A 21,870-nucleotide genomic window follows, 5' to 3' on the forward strand; every position below is an offset into this window, starting at 1 on the left:
TATGAAAGGCTTGTCGAACATCCTGTCAAGGGTCAGCCTAGTGTTAATTGCGGAATGTGCAGGTGCACCATCATGCTGATACCACATACATCTATGCGTTTCCAGTGGGACATTTTCGAGCAACGTTGGCAGATCATTCTGTAGAAACGCGATGTATGTTGCAGCTGTTTGGGCCCCTGCAATGAAGTGAGGACCAATGAGGTGGTCGCCAATGATTTCGCACTATACATTTACAATCCAAGGTCGCTGTCACTCTACCTGTCTGAGCCAGCGAGGATTGTCCACGGACCAGTAATGCATGTTCCGTAGATTCACTGCCCCATGGTTTGTGAAACCTGCTTCATCGGTAAACAGGTAGAACTGCAACGCATTCTCTGTTAATGCCCATTGACAGAATTGCACTCGATGATTAAAGTCATCACCTTGTAATTGCTGATGTAGCGACACATGAAATGGGTGAAAGCGGTGACAATGCAGTATGCGCATTACACTACTTTGACTCAGTCCACCGGCTCTCGCAATGTCCAGTGTACTCATGTGTGGGTTCATGGCAACAGCAGCTAACACACCAACTGTACCCGCTTCTCCTGTGATGGGCCTGTTACGGACCCGTTTGCGTGCTACGACCATACCTGCTGCATACAGTTGGCGGTAGATGTTTTGCAATGTGCGGCACGTTGGATGCTCTCTGTCCGGGTACCGTTCTGCATACAACCTGCAGGCCTCAGCTGCATTTTGTCGACACTTGCCATAGATGAGTATCATCTCCACTTTTTCAGAGTTCGAATACACCATGGTCACAGTTCCTACAACACTACACTATCACAGACGTCTGGTAACACGGTGTACTGCAGTTGGTCTGTGTGTGGAGATGAATGCAGAATAACAATAGCAGCAAGCGCTGCATGAGGACACTGCGACAGCTAGACCAAACCACAACAGTGCACTACAGCCACACTTGTAAACACGGTCGTCATCGTAAACATGTCCCTGCAGATGCTGCTCGCCGACCATGGCCCATGTTTGTTACAACACGCAACTGAACGTCAGAGGTTTCAAGCGTCAACTTTAGGTTATGATATCTCCGGATGTAATTAACATTTTACAATGCAACAAATGGCACTGATTACGTATGTGTTTATATGTTCAGATGTGCTAGCAAAACTAACGTGGTTCCATTTAAAAATGCAGGTTTGTGTTAAAAAACATACTTCTGTGCATTTTTGTATGGTTTGTATTAACCAATTACACTAGCCCCTCTCCTCATGTTTGGTCTGTGGAATCGGTTCGTCAGTATTTGATGTGGTTTACAAAATACATCCAGCGGTAACGTTAGGTGACTCACCCTGTATATGTTACACCAATGTAAGTGCATTAGATTAATGCATAAGGCACTTAAAAGTATACCACACATCACATAACAATTTATGACAACTTGCTTTTGTCAAGGACTTGTATAGTTAGTGAGAATGTATATTTTATTGATCATGGTCATAATATTGTGCCATATTATCAAATTTCTCAGATGTTTTATAAAAATAGCAAATTTTCTTAATGAATATATCACATGATGTTCATTCAAATAAATGTGTGGTTGTTATATTTACATTGAGGACATCTCTGATGAATTTTTTACTGGTCTGTTGACTGATTCACGTTTCATTATTATTCACATTCCATTTATTTCTACATCTATTTTTAACTAACACACTTTTACAATTCTCCCTTCTCTCTCCTGTCACACAAAATATGAGGTATTACACACTCAACAATTCTTCAGTGAAACAGAAAGCTCAACTGTTCACCATGTAGAGAGTGAGAGAGACACAGACAGCAGACAGACAGAGAGAGAGAGAGAGAGAGAGAGAGAGAGAGAGAGAGAGAGAGAGAGAGAGTCAGTGTGTGTGCTGTATGTGGATACCCTGTTAAATAAATACAAAATGAAGAAGTACTAAAACGAACAGGTGAGAAAAAAAGTGTTTTGGTGGCCCTGACAAGAAAAATAGATTAGTAGGACATCTGTTCCAGCTTTCAGGAAGAGTGATCTAGGCACTGGGAGGAACAGTAGAGCGGGTACATGGCAATTGCAAATGAAGTCTAGAATATGTTAAATTCATTATATATTCATTATTATTTCAATTATATAATATTTCAGAAAACACGTACATTACCAATAAACTATAATTTAAAAAATTGATTCTATAAAATATACTAAGACAAAATCCAACAAAATTATTTATATTAAATAATTAAATAAATAAAAAATAAATATAATGGGTGTAGTACAGAAATGAATAGATTGGTTTGATCTTAAAATATTGGAATTGATAAGGAACACCATCAAACAACTCACAAGACTATACACTTAAAATATAAAATAAAAACAGAAAAGGTCTGCATTCCAGTTAATTGCAAATATGAAACCTAGGAGCCGTGAAGATCAGGAGTAAGGCTTTGGCAATTGCTGTCCATGCCCACACCTTATTGCTTACTGCCTGTTGTAACATTGTTATGGATTGCACTGCAACTAGATGGATGTTTTTTTTTATTTTCCTACACTTTTATATTTCTTAGCCAAGTCAATACTTTGTTCAAAGTTACACGATTCACATCACCTCAACCTCTCACACTTTGAAGCAGAAAAAATAAAATTGATCAATCTCATGCAGGTTACAAATGCAAATGATGCCATTTTCTTTTTCGAGAAGCTCAAGTTGTCAGCTACAAAACTCATTAGTGAGAAAATACTCTGTGATATCCATATAAGAATCCCTACTGTGTTAGAAAAATACATATATAAGCTTCATTAATTAACATAATGTATTCTTTGTTCCTAATATGAGTTGCCTATAAGGTGTTCTTACTTTATGTATTGGGAACACATAACCATTTATATGCAATAATCACACAGTTTACAAATATTTATAAGTTTTCAAATTTTCATTTATTTTTCATGCAATTTTTTTCTCTATGTTGCTACATCAACCAGAGTAGGTGGAGAAATAGCTAAAGTAGAAAACTAAGCCCTAATGTCATTGAAGATTTGAGAATCTTTTCACACTTGTCCATACATTTAATGCCACAGACATCAATTATCACAAATTTGCACTCATAAGAAATTGTCCATGAAGAGTAAGTTATCATCATCATCATCATCATCATCATCATCATCATCATCATCATCATTACCACTAATAATCAAGTATTAAACTACTATTAGTTTGTTCCAGTTTAGATTAGATTAGAGATTAGATTAGTACTTGTTCCATAGATCATGAATACGACACTTCGTAATGATGTGGAACGTGTCAGGTTAATAAAAGGTGTCTATACAAGATATTATATTACACAAAATATTACATTACACTTAATATTTTTAATTTTTTTAATGGGGGTTGGGGAAATTACCCACTTATTATATCCAAAAATTCATCTAATGAGTAGAAGGAGTTGCCCTTAAGAAATTCTTTTAATTTCCTTTTAAATGCTATATGACTATCTGTCAGACTTTTGATGCTATTAGGTAAGTGACGAAAGACTTTCGTGGCAGCATAATTTACCCCCTTTTGAGTCAAAGTTAGATTTAACCTTGAGTAGTGAAGATCATCCTTTCTCCTAGTGTTGTAGCTGTTGTGACTCGCCGGTCTTTTAAAGTGCCGCCGCGCAGTTGCGCGCGTCCTCTACCTAAGCGGCCACCAGCCAGCGGCCGCTAGACTCCGACTCAGTTATGATTTGACTGTTAAAGTGTACACATGTCTTACTCTGTTTACTTGATCTGTGACTTTCATGTATTGTGTCTTCCTTGAAATATATTTGTTCAACTTGAAGTTATAACAATTGGCGACGAGGTAGTGATTTTTCTTTTCCATCGTTGACCCACATGTTTCCATGGGTAATTTAGAGCAACTATTGCAAGGTCTCATAGAACAGCAAATGCTTCTCACAAATGTGATTCATGATTTTGTCACAGCATCAAATGCGGGGTGTCTCTCGTCGTTGTCTCTACCTCCTTTTCCTCGTTATGACAAGACGGCGGAAGAATGGTCTGATTACAAAAAATGTCTTCGACAGCACTTCTTGGCATTTCATGTCGTGGACAAACAAACATGTAAGTCTCTGTTCCTTTCATGAATTTCACCTCAAATGTATCGGTTGTTGTCGCAATTGGCTCCTTTGAAAGATCCTGCGTCTTTGTCCTTTGCTGAAATGTGCTCACTTCTGTCTGTCTATTTTCAAAAGCAAATGCATGTGGTAGCCTCTCATGTTGCCTTTTATCATTTGTCAAAAACAACTGAATCAATCCTATCGCACTTGGGCTGCTGAACTTCATGGCCTCAGTAGAAAGTGTCAATTTGTTGCTGACGTTCACAAAGAATCCTACACCGATTCCATGGTACGGGATGCTATTATCCGATCGGCACCCGACAAAGAAGTTAGGCAACGTGCCCTTCAGTTGGCAAATCTGAATCTAGATGAAGTTCTATCCATCACTCAGTCTTTTGAAATTTCTTGCACCGCTAGAGCACAAATAGAGGCATGGGGCAACGTCAGGGAAATACAACTTCTGTGCGATGTTGCCAAAGAGTGTGGCGTGTCCCCACACGGCCACAGTATGCTCCCAAGCACAGCCTTGGCCTAACCGTAAACAAACTGCAGCAAAACCCACGGCAACTTCCTTCATGTGCGCAGTGTTTTACAAAACATTCACGATAAGATTGTCCACAACGTTGGGCCGTGTGTCACAAATGAAAAAAAAAAAAAAAGGTTCATGTGTCATCCATTTGCAAATTCAACTGCAAACATGATGTTCATGTACATGGTACTGATTCTGATTCTGTGTTGTCTGTCAATTGTACTTCTTCCCTTTCAGGGAAGTTATTCCTCACTGTCCAAATACTTGGTCGAGATGTTCGCATGCAGGTGGATACTGGTTCTGCTGCCACTATCATCAATTCTCAGACATATCTTCAGTTGGGTTCTCCAATCCTGTCACCTGTCACTAGGCAATTACGGACTTACAATAAACAGAAGATTTCTCTCTTGGGACAATTTGATGCTGAGGTATCTTACAAAACTGTCGTTCCCACTGTTCCCATATTTGTGGTCGACCATAGTAAGCGAAGAATCTTTTTGGTTTCAATGCCTTTCACGATTTTGGGTTCTCCATAGATGACTCTGTCAGTATCGCCTCTGATGCTATTCCTAATGCTCAATTGGATTCCTTGTCAATGACATTTTCGTACCTTTTTTCTCCTGGGTTAGGCTGTACAAACGACTTTGTAGCTCATATCACGCTCAAACCCATTGCTTAGCCTCAGTTTTTTCGGGCTCGGCCCATTCCTGTGGCCCTTTGTGATCAGGTCAAATGGGAGATGGATTGTCTCACTGCTTCAGAGGTCTTGCTTCCTGTCACTTCCAGTGAGTGGTCCTCTCCTGTTGTTGTCGTTGCTAAGCCAAATGGTGATATTCATCTCTGTGGCGATTTCAAAGCCACTGTAAATGCTCAATGCCTTATTGACACTTACCCTATGCCTCAACCTGAAGAATTGTTCACTAAACTTGCCAGAGGCTAGTATTTTTCTAAACTTGACCTGTCAGAAGCTTATCACCAACTTCCTCTCGACGCTGCTTCCCAGCAGTTTCTGGTCCTTAACACGCCTTTTGGCCTCTATCAATACTAACGATTGCCATTCAGGGTTGCCAGTGCCCCTGCTCTCTTTCAGCGATTCTTGGAACAATTATTGCTCACTGTCCCTGGGTGTATAAATTACCAGGACAACATTGTTGTCACTGGCTCCACCACTGATGAACATCTTCAAAATCTCTGCACACTTTTTCATGTCTTACAGACTGCCGGTCTTAAGTGTGATCTTCAGAAATCAAAATTTTTCCAGGCATCTATCACGTACTTGGGGTTTCAACTCTCTCGGGATGGTATTCGTATGCTTCAGCAAACTGTTCTGACCCTACCCTCTCCCTGGTTTTATGCTGTATTCAGAAGGGTTGGCCAGATCGTCCGTCCGCTAAGACTTCTGATCCGTTGTGGAACTACTACGCTTTGCGTTACCGCCTCACGGTTAGAGACGGTGTTATCCTCCTTTCCACCAAAAATGTGAGTGTTGTGGTACCTGTGTCTTTGCGTGCTTTGGTCTTGCACCTCTTTCAACAAGGGCACTAGGGTGTCTCTCGCAAAAACCCTCTGGCGCGCCGTCATGTGAACTGGCCCGGCATCGACTCTGAAGTCACACACATGGTCGCTACCTGCAGCCCTTGTGCATCACACGCCGCCGCCCCGAAGTCATCTTTGGCACCATGGCCTTCACCTGAGAAGCCCTGGGAGTGTATTCATGCTGACTTTGTGGGACCTTTTTTAGGTACTTATTGGCTTCTCATTATTGATGCCTACTCTATCTTTCCTTTCATTGTCCATTGCACGTCGCCTACCACCGCAGCAACCACCAATGCTCTATCTCGCATTTTATCTTTGGAAGGCCTTCCCTCTGCTATTGTTACTGATAATGGTCCGCAATTTGCCTCTTCCGATTTTGCGGATTTTTGTGCCTGTCATCGCGTTATGCATGTCACGGCACCTCCGTTCCATCCACAGTCAAATGGTGAGGCTGAACGACTGGTCTGCACATTTAAGGCTCAGATGAGGAAACTCCTGACTTCTTCTGCTGCTGATGATGCACTTCTCCAATTTCTGGCTTCTTACCGTTTCACCCCCATGGGCAACCACAGCCCGGCTGAGCTCTTACATGGGCGACAGCCCCGTACGCTATTTCATCTTCTGCAACCTTCCACCGCACGGCCGCAGGTGCCTTCACTTGGCCGGTTCACCACCCACGACCTTGTATGGGTATGGGGTTATGGCAGGCAGCCAAAATGGAGTCCTAGCCGTATCTTACGGCACCGTGGCCAACACCTGTATGAAATCTAGACAGACACAGGTGTTGCAGTGCGTCATTCGGACCAGCTTAAGCCTCGTGTGCCGGCAACGCCTGTTCCGGATACCGCTACACCACCTTCGGCTCTACCTGACACTCGGGATACTGGAATCTCTCATTACCCACAACGCAGTCCGCTCACCCCTCTCACCATCATATCGGTGCCAGCACAAGCACTGACGCCACCAGGAGACGTGCCCATGCAGGAACCAAATGACCATCATCTGTCGGAGCAACTCTCATCGCCTCCTTCTCCTACAGATGCGGACACATCGCCCATGTCTCTTGTTATAACAACCAGACTTGCTGAAATGGGTAGATTGGTGCACGGGGCCCCAGCAGATTCGACTCCCACATCTCCTGTCATCTTGACTCGTTATCATCAGGGACACTTCCGTCCATATGGGAAGCCTCCTCCTCGAGACTTAATGGCCAGTCAAACAACACCTATGAATGTTAGCAATCTACAGGCCACCTCCATCAAGACCTGTGCGAAAACTTCAAAGGGGGGAAAAGTATTGTGACTCGCCGATCTTTCAAAGTGCCACCGTGCAGTTACACGTGTCCTCTACATGCGGTGCTGTCTGCCAGCCATGCAGCAGCAGCGCCACCAACGCGTCAGCCAGCCATCGGCCGCTAGACTCGGACTCAGTTGTGATTTGACTGTTAAAGTGTACACACGTCTTACTCTGTTTACTTGAACTGTGGCTTTCATGTATTGCATCTTCCTTGAAATATATTTGTTCAACTTGAAGTTATAACAGTAGCCATGTGCATTGTTATTACTTTTGAATTCGCACAGATTGTTAATAACAAATTTCATAAGTAATATATATATTGTGAGGCTACATTGAAGATCTCTAGCTCTTTAAATAAGTGTCTGCAGGATGATCTTGGATGAGATCCAGCAATTATTCTGGTTACACACTTTTGTGCAATGAACACTCTTTTACTCAATGATGAGTTACCCCAGAATATGATGCCATAGGAAAGCAGGGAATGAAAATAGGCATGGTACGCTAATTTACTCAGATGTATATCGCCAAACTTTGCAATGACCCTAATAGCATAAGTAGCTGAACTCAAACGTTTCAGCAGATCCTCAGTGTGTTTTTTCCAGTTCAACCCCTCATCAAAGCATACACCTAGAAATTTTGAATATTCTACCTTAGCTACCGATTTCTGATCGAAGTCTATATTTATCAATGATGTCATTCCATTTACTGTGTGGAACTGTATATACTGTGTTTTATCAAAGTTTAATGAGAGCCCATTTGCAGAAAACCACTTAATAATTTTCTGAAAAACATCGTTTACAATTTCACCAGTCAATTCTTGTTTGTTGTCTGTGATAGCTATTTTTGTATCATCGGCAAAAAGTACCAGCTTTGCATTTTCATGAATATAGAATGGAAAGTCATTAATATATATTAAGAACAGCAGAGGACCAAAGGCCATACCTTCCGGCACCCCCTTCTTGATTGTTCCCCAGTTTGAGAAATCATCAGTTTTTTGCATATTATGTGAACTGCTTATTTCAACTTTCTGCACTCTTCCAGTTAGGTATGATTTAAACCATTGGAGCACTGTCTCATTCATACCACAGTACTTGAGCTTATCTAGAAGTATTCCATGATTTACACAATCAAAAGCCTTTGATAGATCACAAAAAATCCCAACGGGTGACTTCTGGTTGCTCAGAGTGTTTAATATTTCATTAGTGAAAGTATATATAGCATTTTCCATTGAAAAACCCTTTTGGAAACCAAACTGACATTTTGTTAAAACTTTATTTTTACAAAGGTGTGAAGTTACTCTACAATACATCACTTTTTCAAAAATTTTGGATAAGGCAGTCAGAAGAGAGATTGGGCGGTAGTTGTTGATATCAGACATATCCCCTTTTTTATGCAGTGGTTTAACAATGGCATACTTCAGTCTATCTGGGAACTTACCCTGCTTCAGAGAGCTTTACATGTGTGGCTAAGAATTCTACTTATTTCTTGGGAACAAGCTTTTATTATCCTGCTGGAAATGCTATCAATTCCATATGAGCTTTTATTCTTGAGAGAGTTTATTATCTTCCTAATTTCAGCAGGAGAGGTGGGTGGAATTTCAATTGTATCAAAGGGTGTGGGTAAGGCCTCTTCCATTAACTGCCTTGCTTCTTCTAATGAACATTTAGATCCCTATTTTCTCTACAACATTTAAAAAATGATTATTCAAAATGTTTTCGACTTCCGGCTTGTTGTTTATCAAGTTTCCATTCGCTTTGATGATCCTGTACTCTTGGTTGCCAGTCTCAAAAGTGTTGGTCCAGTGCTCTCTTCTTCAGATGTCCCACATTTCTTTTGTCATATTCTGACGTGATGTCAGTCCTCATTTTTGGAAGACTGGCACTGTACATTCCTGTAACATGGTTCTTCCCTATGTGCTACAATTTAAGTAGATGAGAGATGTAATTTTTGCAACCCACTGTCCCAGCGTGTACTCCTCAAAGATGCAATTCCACAGAACTCCCAGTTTTTGATGCTACAATGTGCCACATTACTGAATGCCCATTTCAAGATGTCTGTAGGAACTCATGCACAGACAGATGTGATAAGATACGAGATGAATCCATACATTAGAGTGCACTGCTTTATTTACACATTGTATATAAACTGTTGTGGACTGAGTATCCTGGTATAACACAGGTAGAATCAAAACAAAAACTGGCAGAGAGTATCTACTCAGTACCGCTTGATAGTCTGAGATGTTGTACTGAGGATCCTTGCTGGTTGACTCTCCGTGGAGGCCCCCCCCCTCCCCCCCTCTCCCCCTCCATAATGTAACATAGGTTGAGTCTAGACTAAACTGGCAGAGTATATCTATTCAGTGGCACTCGACACTCAGAGATGTTATGTTGGGGAGTAGGGAATCTCACTGGTCAAGTCCTCACAAGTCTATCAAAAAGCTATGGCTGTGAAAAGATGACACTTCACATTGTCAGCATGCATCACATGTAGTGGTTGCTGTCACAGGCTTAAGTCATAACATCTGCAATTGTCATTTTCAGACATTCATTCCTCATTCCTTTCTGGTGCCCGTTATCAAGCCAATGGTGGTCAGTACTTGTATGGTACTTATACAATTTTGTAGAAAACCAGCCACACTCATATCCAGGCGGTGATTCTGATGGGATCTCCACTCACCAAACATTCATTATACAAATAGCAACAATGGTACACAGTTGTTTTCTGCACAACACTATATAATAAACAATGTAATAAACTTGGACAAATCATTACTGCATCTTATCTTGCTCTTATTTTCCACCCAAGCCTATTTCCAATTTTTGTGTTACTATTTATGTACCTAAAACTAAATATTGTATTAATTTTGCTGATATCAATCTCTGACCTTCATTTCTAATAATGGAAATGCTTTACTCACATTTTTGGTATGTTACGTATGTCATGGTCCAGTGTGACATGCAGTCATTCATTCTATTCTTTATAAACTGCACACAAGAAAATCTTATATGGTATAATGAATTATAGTTCTAATTATCAGCACTCACTTCTGCATAAAAAACAGCCCCTACAATCACTTTTCACCATTATCTTATCTTCACAACATGTTAGTTTACATGATGTTATTAAATGTGTAGGTAAATACAAAATATTGATTTAATGAAATTTCTGCATTTATTTTGCAGTGTTATACCTTGTTCAGTATTCTGTGACAGAGTGGAACATCTGTATAGTCAGAAACAACAGTTCAGTGCAGAGGGGTAAGTAAAAATGAACATTTAAAAATTATATAATCTTGTCAATATTATGAAAAGGATACACTGTTAATCACTTTATAGAGGGGATATTGAGCTGTAGACAGACACAAAGAATAGACAGCTACACATTTGAGCTTTCGGCCAAAATGTTTTTTTTTCTAAAGTAGAGAATACACATGAATTCCTACAAACACAACTTGCACACATATGACCACAATCTCGGGCCATTGAGGCAGACTCAGTGGCCTCAGCAGCCAGAGACAGTGGTCAGGTGCGTGTGAGTTCTACTTGTGTGACTGCGTGTGTGTTTTCTACTTGAAAAGAAATCCTTTTGGCCAAAAACTCAAATGTAAATCAGTTTTTTGTTGTGCTTTTTGTAATCTACCCCCTCCTTCTGGTTGCTACTATTGTTCACCAATTTGCAAAGCTTTTTCTGAAGATCTGACAGGAGTAAGATTACAATAAACATTTTAGCTTACTTATATTTTCTTATAGAGTTGGCTCCAGTTGTTCTTGTCTAGGGGTCTGATTCTTGAAGCTGAAATTCTCACATTTTAGGTTCTCATGGTTCAATTGATCTCAATAATTTTGAATAATGTCATTGTAGAATTTCTGTTTTTATGTTAATTTATTTTGTCACATTTTAATATATCACACAGTCTTTTGAATTTTCGCATTAACATAGCCGAAATTACATAGTTTGCCCAAAATACACAACTACGTCTGATCTCATTAGAGGCATACTTACTACCACTTCACTTCCAAAGGGTTTATAATTCTTCTTGAGAAATGAATTTTTATTAAGTTCAGTTATTATTTCATAAAGGAATCCAGAAATAAACATAATAAACAATCATTGCATAATTAATAATAAAAATTTTAAGTGTGCCAAATAGTTTGTTATTTCAAATGTCCCCCACCCCTCCCAAAAAAAAAAAAAAAAAAAAAAACTGTACATTCAGAGCTAGTACATATCAATTATAACAACGAAAATAGAATAATTCCTTTTCACATATTTTAGCTTATAATATTACATATTGTTTATAACATTATATGAAATTTTTCAGAAAAACAGCTGAGATAATATTGACATGTTTAAAATTCGAAAAATATTACTGGTATTGACTACTACTATTGAGGAAAAGTAATGCTAGAGGAGGATTTGTCCCTTTACACTGTCTGTAACTCAGCATCCCATTATATGGAGAGTAGCGATCTATCCTTTTCATAACATTGTCATTATTCCGTCCTAGATTTTCCATTATTTGATGTAAACTTGTCACCTTTGTAAAAAGAAATTAGTCTCAAACCATTACCATGAGGGTCTACCTCTGTGGAAGATCTGTTCTATGCACCCATCCTGCATGCCCTATTACAGTTCATGCATAGACATGTGCTGTCATATCACAGGCTGAGTGACCAGTGAAAGCATTCATATTCACAAGCCCTGGTGTATTTGTTTTACAGTCTTTTAAATGGGAAAGACAACCAGTTGAGTGTCTACCTGAATGAATAGACACTGCCAAACTGGGTCAAAGGGTCAAAAGAAGACTTGAGCACCCAGTGGCATAGCACAACATACCTAACTTCAGTAGTTGCTTCACTGCCTATTTTTGAAACATTGCTTGGGATTGGCTTAAAAATTTCTGCACTTATACTCTAATATCAGAGCGATGCCAAATCAATTTAAAATAGCTCTTCAACTATTGTCAAACAAAATTGAGGGAAACTCAGTGGATGCCCAGCAGTTTACTTTCCTGTAGCACTTTTAAGTATATACTATAAACTGGTCAACAGGCTCCTATATAATACATGTACAAACAAATTGACATTGTCATTCCTCCTGATCAAGTTTGTTTTACAGCTACTTGCAGTTGTTGTAGCTATAGCATCAAAAATTGAACCAGGATTCTGGAAAGACTTTGTTGAATTGACTGCCACATATGACATGGTGTAGCTAGATGGACTAATACTGAAGCTAAAGAAAACAAGTCACTGTGACTAGATGGACTTGTACCAAAGCTAACAAATAACAAATCCCTGCTTGAAACCCAGCAAATTTATGAAAAATATGGTGAAAAATAAATTCATGAGAGAATATAAAAATGGTATAACTATTTATAGTCCTAGTTATCAACACTCATTTACACATAAAGAACAGTCCATACAAACAGTTCACACAATATTTGTATCTTCATTACATATTTTATGGAAAATCTAAGGTGGACTAGCAATAATATAAAATAGGATACATTCATGCTCACCACATAGAGGAGACACTGAACAGCAGACAGGAAAGTTGAAAGAAGATTGTTAGGTATAACAAGCTATTGGACTAAAGTTTAAATGGAAGTGTTGGTCTCAAAGTATACAGGAGAAACTAACATAATTTATTAACCCTAAATATTATAACAGTTCATGGGGCAGCTTTAAGAAGTACATAGATTGGCATCTTACTCAGCTGAAATACTTAGATAAGCTGTTAGAAGAAGTAAATTTAGCAAAAGTGTTAGTCAGAAGACTACCCTGTTATGTTCATAAATAGATTTTATATACAGGGTGGACACCAGTAAATGAGTTATTACGTTTTATAGAAAGCTTAGATACAATGAATAGTGAGAGAGGGAATAATAAAAATCATGATGATAAATATAGTGATAGTAACCAAATAAGTAATAAATTCCAGAAAAGGAGAGAGGCAAACTTTTTTTAATAAACAACAGTAGGTCAAGAAACAACAATGCCCTGATGTTTGTTAACATGGCAACGAATAACAATACTCCATAACTACAAGCATTTCTACCACTGGAAACTATGGTAGTAGTAGGAAATGGAGAATATCCTGGAGGGGAGGCCAGGATTCAGGGCGTGTCAGTGTAAGATTGTGCCCTTACATTGACCAGCTCATAGCATTTACGCAAACACTTCCCATGAAGGAATGGTTACTAGAGGAAGGAGAACAGAATTAGACTAACAAGAATAGTAAATCTTTATTAACAGGAGACATAAATAATCATAAAATTGATGTCTACATAGATGCAAGCACTGAAATTTCACTTGTATCAGAATCTTTGCTAGAGATATTAAAACAAAGAGCAGTGTATACCACACTTCCAGTGACTGGAGTGCCAAATGTGGATTTACATTTGCTATCAGGTTGATTAGCATCTAACTAAAGATTAATATTAGACTTTGCTACAAAAGAGTTAAGGCGTAAATATAATAACCATAACTGTATAGTAAAATTTAAGAACTGAAACCTGATGGATAGGAAGAATTATGAAATACATTTAATTGCCACATTGAAAACGATAAATTCAGAGAATCAAACTAGATCTCAAGAGGTATTGCAGGCACAGCTTAAAATAAAAGCTTATGAATCATCTTTATTAACTAATTCTCAGAAAGAAGATTTGTATAAGTTATTGTTACAATATGAAACAGTATTTTCAGATAAACCAGGAATACTGGGAGACTACATATGTAGTTTTAAGACGAAGGACAAAATGCCTTTTTTTGCAAACCATACTCAGTGCTCTTGAGTATACCTACAGCAGTACAAGAAGAGATATATAAAATGATTGAAAATAATATCATGGAACATATCCTTAGCATTTGCAATAATTCATTATTGATGGTACCAATAAAGCTACAGCAGGAGTCTGTTTGATGCTCGATGCTCGAACACTAAATGAACATATATAGAAACAGAAAGAGACTAACCAGTTAGTATTGATGACATTTTGAAGAAATTCAAACAACTGAGGTATATTAGTTCAGTGGACATGACTATGGGATACTGGCAGGTGATACTTGATGAATCTTCTAGGAAATTTACAGCTTTTTTGTGTGAAGGTAAGTCTTATCAGTTTAAGGTTTTGCTGTTTGGTCTCAACACTTCAGCATCAGTATTCACTAGAGCTTTAGATGTGGCATTAGGAAAGGAACTGTTGCAAGATCTAATCATCTATGTGAATGTCGTATAGTTAGTATCCAAAACTTTGGAGAAGCATTATACTGTACTTACAAAAACTGTGGACAGGTTTTACATAAAAGGCATTATGATTAGAAACTCCGACAGATTAAAACTGTGTATTGGACCGAGACTCGATTTCAGGACCGAGTTCAAGTCTCGGTCCGGCACACAGTTTTAATCTGCCAGGAAGTTTCATATCGGCGCACACTCCACTACAGAGTGAAAATCTCATTCTGGAGGCATTATGATTAAGTTATCTAAGTCACATTTCAGCAGGGAAGAATTAAAGTTTTTATTTTATGGTAGAGGTAAATGGTAAAAAGGTGATCCAGAGTGGATTTGTGCAATCAAAGATTGTCTGGCACCTAAGAACACTTAGCAATTAAGTCATTTCTTGGATTAGCAGTGTTTGATGATCCATTTTTGTTAAAACTTACTAAGCAAAGATTGAAACTTGTTTGGGGAGATGAGGAATCAGAAGTTTTCAACAACATTAAATTAGCATTAGTCAATGCACCTACTGTATTTTGAAAAATCCATGTATGGATAAACCATTTAAATTTAGTACTGATGCTTTGGAATATGGAGTGGCTTGTGAAATGTTTGAAGGTGAATGGTATCCTACTACAGGATAACATAATATACTAGCATTTTCCAGTAGAGCTTTGACCAAACATGAATTGAATTATACGGCAACAGAAAAAGAGTTATTATCCATAGTCTGGAGCATACAAATGCCTTAATCTGGAGCATATAAAAGTTTCAGACTTTGAAATGGTGATCCAAAATGGTGGAGTATACTGATTATCAAGCTGTAGCATTTCTCATGGAATGTTGGTTATTGCATAGGAGACTGATACAATGGGTGCTATTGATTTCATGACCATTCTGCAGCAGAGGTTTCTGGTCAACTTTCATCAGGGAGGGGTGGAGCAACACACATATTGGTGCTAGTAGAGTGCTGGTGCAACTATGTTAAGCTCTACACTATCAAAAAGTAAGTGCTGAAGCAGTATTTCACTGTTTGAGAGAATATTTCAGAGGTGTCGGAAAACCACTCAAATTACATATCAATAATAGTCTACAATTTATTAGTCAGACATTTACAGAATTTTTAGCATGGAAACAAGTAAAATATATAGCGATTTCTAAATATCAGCCACAAAGTAGTCCCTGTGAATGAATAGTGAATGAAATTTCATGACTTTGTAGGGCATATTGTTCCACAAGCCACAAATCATGGGCATAATTAATTTCTGAATTTCAGATACTGATAAATGAATTACTGCACATGACAATGGGATTATCAGATGTAGAGGTAATGAATAAAAGAACTATTGGTAAATGTGTTTAGTTGGCCCAAAGGGGAAAATTAACTATAGATGAAGTACAGAGGTGAGCAGAGAATAACCTACTATATAATGCTCAACAACATCTGTGGTGACAGAACAATATTGCCCATGTACCGGAATTAGAAACTGATGATTTAGTTTTAACATGTGATCGTCATTTATGTTCTTAACATTAAAAACAGGACAAATAAATTTTTTCCTAAATATGTGGGACCACATCAAGTAAATGGTATACCACAGCCTAAAGCCGTTGTTCTTAGTAGAGCTGGAAAGTGGTAAAGAGAAGGAATTATATAATGTAGAAATGGTGAAACAACTTCAGCCCAGAGTATAACTAGCTGATATTCGTTAACATGACATCAATGTAAATAATTTTAAGTGTTATTTGTTTAGAGTAAGTAAATAAATCAATCAAGATAAAAGTTTTCTTAATGATTCACAAAGAAAAACAAATGACGTGGTATCGAACACTCAAAGGTTATGGACATATACATACATGCACATACAGGGTGTGATTCAAAAGTTTCAAGACTTAACTAAGAACTACAAATTTATTGGACATTTAAGTACAGTGGACTAAAATTCTTCTAAATATGGTCCTTCAGCATCAACACAGTGCTGCCAGTGCATCTTCCACTGTTCGTAGCCTTTTTGGAAGGCCTTCAGCGTCATGCTGTCAAGGGCTCTCATCGAAGCCTGCTGGATGGCATCGATGGAGGCGAATTTCTTCCCTTTGAGGCCTGTCTTTATTCAGGGGGAAGAGGAAAACGTCACTTGGAGCCAAGTCAGGGCTGTAGGGTGGCTGCGACAGTGTTGTCACGTTGAACTTGACCAAAACTTTGGCAGCGTCGTGCATGTGTGTGAGCAGGCACGTTGTCGTGGTGGAGAATCCAATTGCCCTGAATTGCTGGGTGGACACGGCAAACTTGATCCCCCAGCGTTAAAATTCACCTGTGGCAGTATGTCCATGAGCAGCAAATTCCTTGTGAGTCACTCCTTTACCATAAAAAAGAAACAATCAGCATACGCGTCACAAACGACTTGCTCATGGAAGCTTTCTTGGGCTTCAGCAAGGAAGCAGTGCGCCATTCTGAGCTTTGACACTTCAACTCAGGATCATACTTGTAGACCCAGGTCTCAACAACTGTAACCACTTTCTCCAGAAGGTTCAGATCAACATTCAACCGTTGGAGCATTACCTGGAAAACAGTCATGCACCATTTCTTCTGATCCACTCACGAAACTTTTGGCACCAGTTTGGTACACACTTTTCGCATCATCAAATTCTCTGTCACAATCCTCCACACCATACTCTGAGTCCCAGTTTATCGGCAATCAATCTAGTACTAAGATGATGATCATTGTTTAAAAGTTCCTGCACTCTCTCTCCACATTTTGATCCATTTGGCTTGATGATGGCCTCCCAGAGTGGTCGTCATTTTCAACATTCCTGTGGCCATCTTTGAAACATTTGTGCCACATGAAAACCATTGTGTAGGACATAGCTTCTTCCTTAAAGGCCTCCTGAATCATACCGAGAGTCTCCGTGGCGGTTTTGTTCAGTCCCACGCAAAACTTAATCGCATAATGCTGCTCCAAGTGCTGTTCCATTTTTGCCTCTTTCACTTTTCAGTCAAGGTCAATGACACACACTCATTCTGTTAGTGATGTGCACTCTCCAGGGTTCCGGACGCAACTGCCACAGTGTCATTTCGTTCCCTGAGACCCCCCACTACTTTCCCCTCCCAGCGGACCCGGTCCGCATGTGCTCTCCTACTCAGAAATGAATCAGTCTTGAAACTTCTGAATCGCACCTTGTATATGGGTAACCTGGAGGATCAAAAGGACATCAGAAAAGATGTTACCTCAGTCACTTTTTTGAAAGGAGGAATACAGTACTGTAATCATCTTTTCTTATAGGTCAATAGATGACTAGCTAACACTGAAGAGGTGCAGTGATCACTCACATAGGGTAAAAAGGGAATGTGATAGAAATACAAGTATACGTAAAAAAACATGGAGGAGGCCTTAAAAAAGTAGATCATGAATTGACTAGGAAGTCAGAAATGTCAGGTGGATAATACATTAGAAGGAAAGTTGGACAGTAGTGAGTCTTAAAGGGAAACAAAACTTATGTACTCATTATTAGGATAATGGAGGCACATGATGCACCTTGTTAAGTTATGGTGTGGAGCTGTGTTGGGTGGATCACCCCATAGATGTGAACCTGTACTAGGTATGGGTGAATCTGTAAGAGGGATGGCCCCAACCATATTTTTGTTTGCAAGTGAAGGAATTGGAGTGCTACATCACATCATATTTTGAGTAAATAGGGGAAAGAATTCTTTCTGATCCCTGGAAAAATAGAGAAAAGAGTAAGTTGAAAGGAAATGAAAGGACAAATGCCTGCAGACTAAAAGAATAAACAAGAAAAATAATAAATAATTTATATGACTTACCTGTTCTGAGCTTCATTAGCAGGACACTGTTATGTTCTGAGGTTTGATCCTTATAGTGCAGTACCATAAGATAATCTGTAAAGAAGTGGCAAGACACAAGATGTGATTAGAAAGCACAGAATTGTGTAATGAAGAACGTGGTAAAACAGTGGATTCTTGAGTAATAATACAAATTTTAAATAGTGGAAGTAATATATTTAACAATGGATGATAGCAAAAATATAGAGCCCGCATGCCTATATAGGAAGGATATATATGAACAAATAAAAAGCTATGAAGTATGTATTAGATAATAGGAAATTTCTTTAAAGTAAATTTAGAAATCATGTATGGTGTTGTAGTATGCATGATATCTTCCATTCAGGTTAGGGAGTATGTAGTGTAACATGACATTTTGTTAGGAAATGTCATTGTACTCTTCAAGTAATGGAAGACATTCATGTGAATATAGAGAGAAAAACTATTATTTTAAATTAACTGAAATAGAGTGGAACAAAACACTGTCATTAGGTTTGTGTTTATGGAGAGCCAAGAATATGCGCAGGAGTTGCACCCTCTGATGGGCACAAGTGGTGAATGGAAGTCATCACTTGCTGCAGCGATGATGTTATTCCATGCAGGTGCTGATGCAAAGTGTTATGGTGGACTGCCAGGGAGTAATTAAAGAGCCTCCAATAGCAATGAACATTATGTATAATGTAATGTAATGGACTTGCTCTATTGTATATGAATCACAGAGGAAGAGCCTGGTTCTCATTGTAAAGTATATTGCATTAATGGTTAATTTAACAACATATGGTTGAAATGATGGAACTCTGGTTATGAACACTTTACATAATTTGAGGAGAAAAATGAGAGCATTTTCTCCAGATAATTCATGAAATTTTCAGGGAAGAGGATCCAAGCATGGTGAAGAAGCTGGGACTGAACAGCAGGACCAGCTCTATGGGATAGATTTATAGGTGACTGTAATATGCAGAAGACATTAGCTAACAAACAGAATTTTAAAAAAAAATCATGTGCTATTCCAGAGGAAGTATGTAACTGGTAGGTTTGATATCTCCCTATGAACCCTAGGCACATGAAAATCTAAGGTACTGATACCATTCGTTTGAGAACAGTCATTTCACACTTTCTAATAACATTTTTTTATTTACTGGAAACTAATTAATGTGAAAGATAATTAAAGTACATGATTATTGTCTTTTGTGCCATATTCCTGCTAGAGTCTGTACTTCTGGTACCCTAAGTTTTATGAATACAATGACATCCTACACTAATTAATTAAGCCAAGAGTGAAGATTTTGTATAATTTAAATTAAGTAGGTGCACAATTCTTTGTAGAAATATTTGACAGTATATGTTGATACACCAACATATTGGGCAACTTCATTCATAGTACAATCATTAGTATGTCCAAGCATGATAACTCCTTTCTGCAATTGTGTCAAATTTCCACATGGTTCCATCTTATTCCTCTGATTCCATACAACTTACTGGTACGTACGCACTACTTCACTGCTATAACATAAGATCGGTCATCGAGGGTTTCATGAATGCCCAATACCAGCTCTACATTATCATCAGTGTTCCAAAGTGACCGGCATACCCTTTTAAAGAGACCTCTAATATTTTATCAGGTGGTATGTGGATCACAATTAGTTAATCTACAAACAGCAGGAACTAGTGCCACTCTCATTGATCAGTTTTGTAACACAGGCAAGTACTATATGAAAAACTTCAATACTGACTGCAAAGATGGTCTCTTGGAGATATGGACTAATCTCCAAACCATTTCTCTACCTAAAGAGATAAATATCACTTATGAAAGCTGTTGCAGTAAGAAAAATACACAATATTCCCACTATATAGGAATGAGGATACACAACACACAGCAGCAGCTGAATGACATGGTGCAAAGACACATGTGGCAGCTCATTATCTTTCAAGCTACTGATCCTTTTTCAGAATGTAAATATTCTCTTTCCCCCTCTTCTCTACCTTTATCACTGTTTCTCCTTATCTCGCATACACACATAAGGAACTTTGTGTGTATTTTGGGGGGGGGGGGGGGGGGCTGGGTGCTTAACTGTAAAAAAATTGTGGTAGACCAAAAGCTAGTGGAAGAGTTTGTTCCTTACATATGTCTGTGCACCACACAGAGTTCAGCTGCAGGTCAGTTGTCTATTCTCATCTTTATTAATTTTTTCCATCCACTATATTTCCTCATGTGTGCAGTTGTATCCATAACTTGGTGCAGTTACACTCTAGAAGTAAACTATTTATCGGATATTTCAATTTGGAATGTGTCTGTAAAGAGAATACCTCTTTTAAACTAAATACTGACATTTCTATGAAGAGAATACTAAAATTATATCAAACAAGTGCTGTATTCATCAGAGAGATTCCAATATATTTTTCCAGTTTTTATGGTGATAATATGCTAGTAAAAAACACTATAGACCTCTTTGCAGCATTATAATCTAAATAATAATTTACTTTATTCCTGGAAGACAGATAAGACTGTAAGCTGTAAAGTTTGTCATTTTCAGCATGAAGTTGACTATTCCAGTGTGGGGAGGCTCCCTTACATCACTACAACCAGAATCATCTGTTATTGGTGCCATAGAAGGGGTTACAGCTCAAGCAGAGTTCTCATTTGACTTCCTGATATTGTTGTTAATTGCTGGGTAAGTATAAACAGTATAGTAGCAATAATGGGATGTTCCTGTGCTTGTTACAGCCCATATTGTCCCTTTTCTCTTCTCCTGTGTCTCTGAACTCCTCAGAGACAGTTAAAGCATCAGTTATCAACTGTAGGAAAATGTTACAAAAATTTCGTAGACAGAAAAATGAAGCACCTGTGTTTGATGTTCTAAAAAGCATGAAGGCTCATGTAATATTTTGCACCAGAAGCTGACAGATTTCTGAAATTGATAGCAGTGAGAGCTTTGTGCCAACACATGAGCAATGGAATAATTATCACCATGATGCACTCACTAATTTGTCCTGATTTATTAATCATATAATGAAGAATATCCTTAAGAGATGTGTAATGTGTCTGTTAGAACTAATTCTGTGCACTCTGCTAAATAATTATTTACAATTAAGTGCTATGAACTATTTGTGTGTAATAAGGAGGTGTTGTTGATACAGATGTTTATTAAAGATGAATATTGTAACATTTATAGTTAGCAAAATCTCCAGCTCCCAAATCTGCAGGGATTCCTAATTTCTTGCTCTATATTTGATGGAAGCACGATGAAGACCTTTGTATCAGAATACAATAATTCAGTAACCGATTTGTAATCACATAGAAGGAATCAAAAACAACAAAGGAACAGTTCTTTCCTTTATTCTGTTT

General features: G+C 38.4%; 1 protein-coding gene across 1 annotated transcript in view; it reads left to right on the forward strand.

The window, feature by feature from the left end:
- Positions 1-21,870, forward strand: part of LOC126176703 (uncharacterized) — a 244,902-nt gene that overhangs the window by 90,475 nt on the left and 132,557 nt on the right. Inside the window, exons 4-5 of the mRNA XM_049923870.1 lie at positions 10,648-10,722; positions 21,059-21,196. Coding sequence (XP_049779827.1) covers positions 10,648-10,722; positions 21,059-21,196 — 213 coding nt within the window. The remainder of the gene's footprint in view (positions 1-10,647; positions 10,723-21,058; positions 21,197-21,870) is intronic.

The sequence above is a fragment of the Schistocerca cancellata genome, chromosome 3, assembly GCF_023864275.1.
Source record: "Schistocerca cancellata isolate TAMUIC-IGC-003103 chromosome 3, iqSchCanc2.1, whole genome shotgun sequence".
In the NCBI taxonomy this organism is placed as follows: domain Eukaryota; kingdom Metazoa; phylum Arthropoda; class Insecta; order Orthoptera; family Acrididae; genus Schistocerca; species Schistocerca cancellata.